This window comes from Limulus polyphemus, unplaced genomic scaffold (genome assembly GCF_000517525.1).
Source record: "Limulus polyphemus unplaced genomic scaffold, Limulus_polyphemus-2.1.2 Scaffold10585, whole genome shotgun sequence".
Classification (NCBI taxonomy): Eukaryota; Metazoa; Arthropoda; class Merostomata; order Xiphosura; family Limulidae; genus Limulus; species Limulus polyphemus.
Genome location: NW_013676195.1, coordinates 5,809 through 9,266, shown reverse-complemented (window position 1 = coordinate 9,266; position 3,458 = coordinate 5,809). Strand labels below are relative to the sequence as shown.

Genomic DNA, 3,458 nt, shown 5'->3' with positions numbered 1-3,458 from the left:
AACCGGAACTTCTTACCAAAGGGACTTGTTTTCGTGTTAAATAGTGAAGATTTAAAGGAATGATGACTTCAATTTGTGATACTGTTTTATCATGACGTCAATTTTTATATTTACCTCAGCTAGTTTACTATTGGTGTTTTATATTACGCAAAAATATGTGATAAACGTTTTTTCTTCAATAATCGATCGCAAGAAAGTTTTTTGTTTTCTTACAATCTTTCACAGGTAAATGGAAAAATGACTCAAGGAGAAAACATTGCTGATAACGGTGGACTCAAGCAGTCGTACAGGGTGAGGCAAAATGTGACAGTAATGTTTAATTTTAATATAGAAAAAACAAGTACTGTGCTGGTTTAGTCACAAAATTATTTCGACGCATTTTACTTTAACTGCCAGTCTATAAAGATAGCATATTATTGTTCACGTATGAAATACGATGTAAAATAAGAAACATATTTGGTTGTTTATAAGATAATACTAACGTAAGAATGACTTATGTGTATGAGGTGTTGTTTTCATAGTAAAACGTTTATTTTAGGCGTACAAGAAGTGGGTAGAGAAGAACGGAAAGGAACCGTTACTTCCCGGTATTCGTCTCAGTCACGATCAGTTGTTCTTCCTGAACTTCGCTCAGGTATGGGTTCGTCAGAAAGAAATAATAACATTGATGAATACAAATGAACACTTTATAAGATCACTGTTGTGTTTATTTATAAACTTGGCACGGTTATTTATGTATTTTGATGAGTTAGCGGTAAGTTTTACGGACCTACAACTCTAAAATCCAGGGCTCGATTCCGCGCAGTCTACAGAGTCTGCAATGAAACAACAACATTTATGTATTTCGGGGCCATTACTTAATTTACTGAAATATGGCTGGATGTGGCCTAATGGTGTGTGTGCCTAGACTGTGAATCCGAGAGTTAGGCGTTTTCGTCCCCTTGTCACAAAAACATGTTCAGGGGGTTGTGACCTTATTATAGAAATGACGGTCGAATCGCAGTGTTCGACCAGAAGAAGTGTGGCTTAAGAATTGACGGTGGGTGCTATTGACCACCGGCCTTCCCTCTAGTCTGTTTTTGCACGAATATTCTAAACAAACAATTATTGAGATTAGATAAATAATATAAGACCGTTAAGATAATGTAAGTTGTTTTGAATAGGTAGGTTTTGTTTTCATATATATTTCTCATTATCTGTAAAAACACCTCATTTTATTAGTATTTTCTTTGAGTCATGATAAATGACGTCAGTTACCTATATTATTATATAATAATATATATATATATATATGTTTCATTGGTAATATTAAAAAAAAACTGGTTTAATTGTTGTTAGATTTGGTGTGGAACCATGAGACCAGAAGACGCCCTGACCAAGATTCGATCGTCGGTTCACAGTCCAGGGCCAATTCGGTAAGACATTGTTGTAAGGAGTTTCCTAAATAATATTTTTACGTAATTAAAATATCAGTTAAATACGTATTTAGAATCCATTCCTTTACGCGCATATTTTTCCTTTTTTCTTTGTAGAGATTTTTTTAACCCGTATATACAGATTATAAATCAGTATTTTTCGGTTTATGTATGCGTGCATATATATATATATATAGTTTTTCATTCTCCAAACGAATGACCTAGAGATGGTAGCTTTTTATATTAGTCTTGATTTGGTGTGACACTTTCTTTCTGGTTGAGATTTGTGTCAGAGTGCAGTAGAAAATCAACAAAGTATTCCATAAAATATAGACAACAATTATTGAATTGTAATTGAATTACATAAAGACCGTGGAAAACATTATATTAAAAGTTTGATTTGAAGCGTCTAAACAAATTAAACTTTGAAGTAAATTTTGTCTTAAATTAACTGATATGAATTTTTTGGGTTTTGTCTGTTTTGAAATATGTGTGAAATTTTGGTTGTTCCATTGCTAGGGTTCTTGGGCCTTTATCAAATTCTTATGACTTCGCACGAGCCTACAACTGTCCAGTTGGAAGTAGGATGAATCCCGAAAAAAAGTGTTCAGTATGGTGAACTTATTCACCATTTTTATGTCTCATAGAACAGACAGTTCAACTGCCTGTACATTGAAAACCAAAATGAACCTATACGTGCAATGAAAAGTAAAACCGGAACTTCTTACCAAAGGGACTTATTTTCGTGTTGAAGAATGAAGAGTTAAAGAAATGAAGACTTCAATTTATGACACTGGTTTATCATGTTGTTGTTTTTTTCAGAGTTTAATATGAGGTACATTTTGTTAGTAAAATATGGCTTAATTTACGGCTTTTTAATGAAGAAAGCTTAATGGTAAATCAAGAAAATATACGTTGAATAATGAAAAAAAAAATATTCAATATTTTTTATTTAGTTTTCACATAAAATGTTTATATAGAGAACTGACATTATGTAGTTTGAAAATTCATTCGGTTTACCCTTTCAACATGGCAGCATAAAAATAAAAGTTGTCAATTTTTCAGGTCTGGAAAAATGTCGGCAGAAAGGTCATTTACGTTCTTCCTGATATTGGAACTTTTTAATAAAAAAAACTACTCACCTTAGTTCAAATGATTTATAGTTTCGTTTCGAGTTTCCTTACTGATAATAAGCATTTTTCATTATAAGAACAGGTACGACGTTTTGAACGATTTTACTAAAAGGCTTAACGTTTTAAGTGTTTTAATAGTAAGTATATTTAAACTTTATAAACTGATCGTTTTAGATACGTTAAAGATATATCGAAACTGAAATACAACATATTTCTAGCATTGTTTAAAGATATTATGATATAAAAGTTATTAGGTTTAGGACAGCAATATTATTTAATATAAAATGTTATCTTTGGAAGCTGCAAGAAACCATTTTTTACGTTACCAGAAATCTTATCGAGAGATCGATGGTTAAAGAATGGTATATTGTTTAATAATAAAGATTATATAGAGTTTAATTTACAAGGTTAAAGAAACATTTAAACGCTTCTTATTTAATTTTTACCCATAAAAATATTGGTTACATATTAAATTAACACTTTCTATAACCTTTAAAACGTGGTCAAGAAACGACCGAATTCTTTTAAACTTCGTATATTTTAAGTTTTCAGTCTCTACAATATTTTTCCATAACGTAATGTCCTAAAGTGAATCTTTTTTTTTGCTAGAATCCGGGTTTCGATACCTAAAGTGAATCTTTTTTGTTATGTATAATAAAGTCATTAGAATCAATACTAATTATAAAACTTAGCATAATTTCAAGTACTACTTCTTTGCCGCCAGTGGCACAGCGGTATGTCTGCGGACTTACAGTTGCTAGAATCCGGGTTTCGATACCTAAAGTGAATCTTTTTTGTTATGTATAATAAAGTCATTAGAATCAATACTAATTATAAAAACTTAGCATAATTTCAAGTACTACTCCTTTCCCCCCAGTGGCACAGCGGAATGTCTGCGGACTTACAGTGC

The 3,458-nt window shown here is 31.5% G+C and overlaps 1 protein-coding gene across 1 annotated transcript in view; it reads left to right on the top strand.

Moving 5' to 3' along the window:
* Positions 1-3,257, top strand: part of LOC106476442 (neprilysin-2-like) — a gene marked incomplete at its 5' end in the record, with an annotated part of 10,533 nt that extends 7,276 nt beyond the window's left edge. Inside the window, 4 exons of the mRNA XM_013937101.2 lie at positions 226-291; positions 539-634; positions 1,339-1,415; positions 1,935-3,257. Of these exons, the coding sequence (XP_013792555.2) occupies positions 226-291; positions 539-634; positions 1,339-1,415; positions 1,935-2,034 (339 nt within the window). The remainder of the gene's footprint in view (positions 1-225; positions 292-538; positions 635-1,338; positions 1,416-1,934) is intronic.
* Between the last annotated feature and the right edge of the window lie 201 nt (positions 3,258-3,458).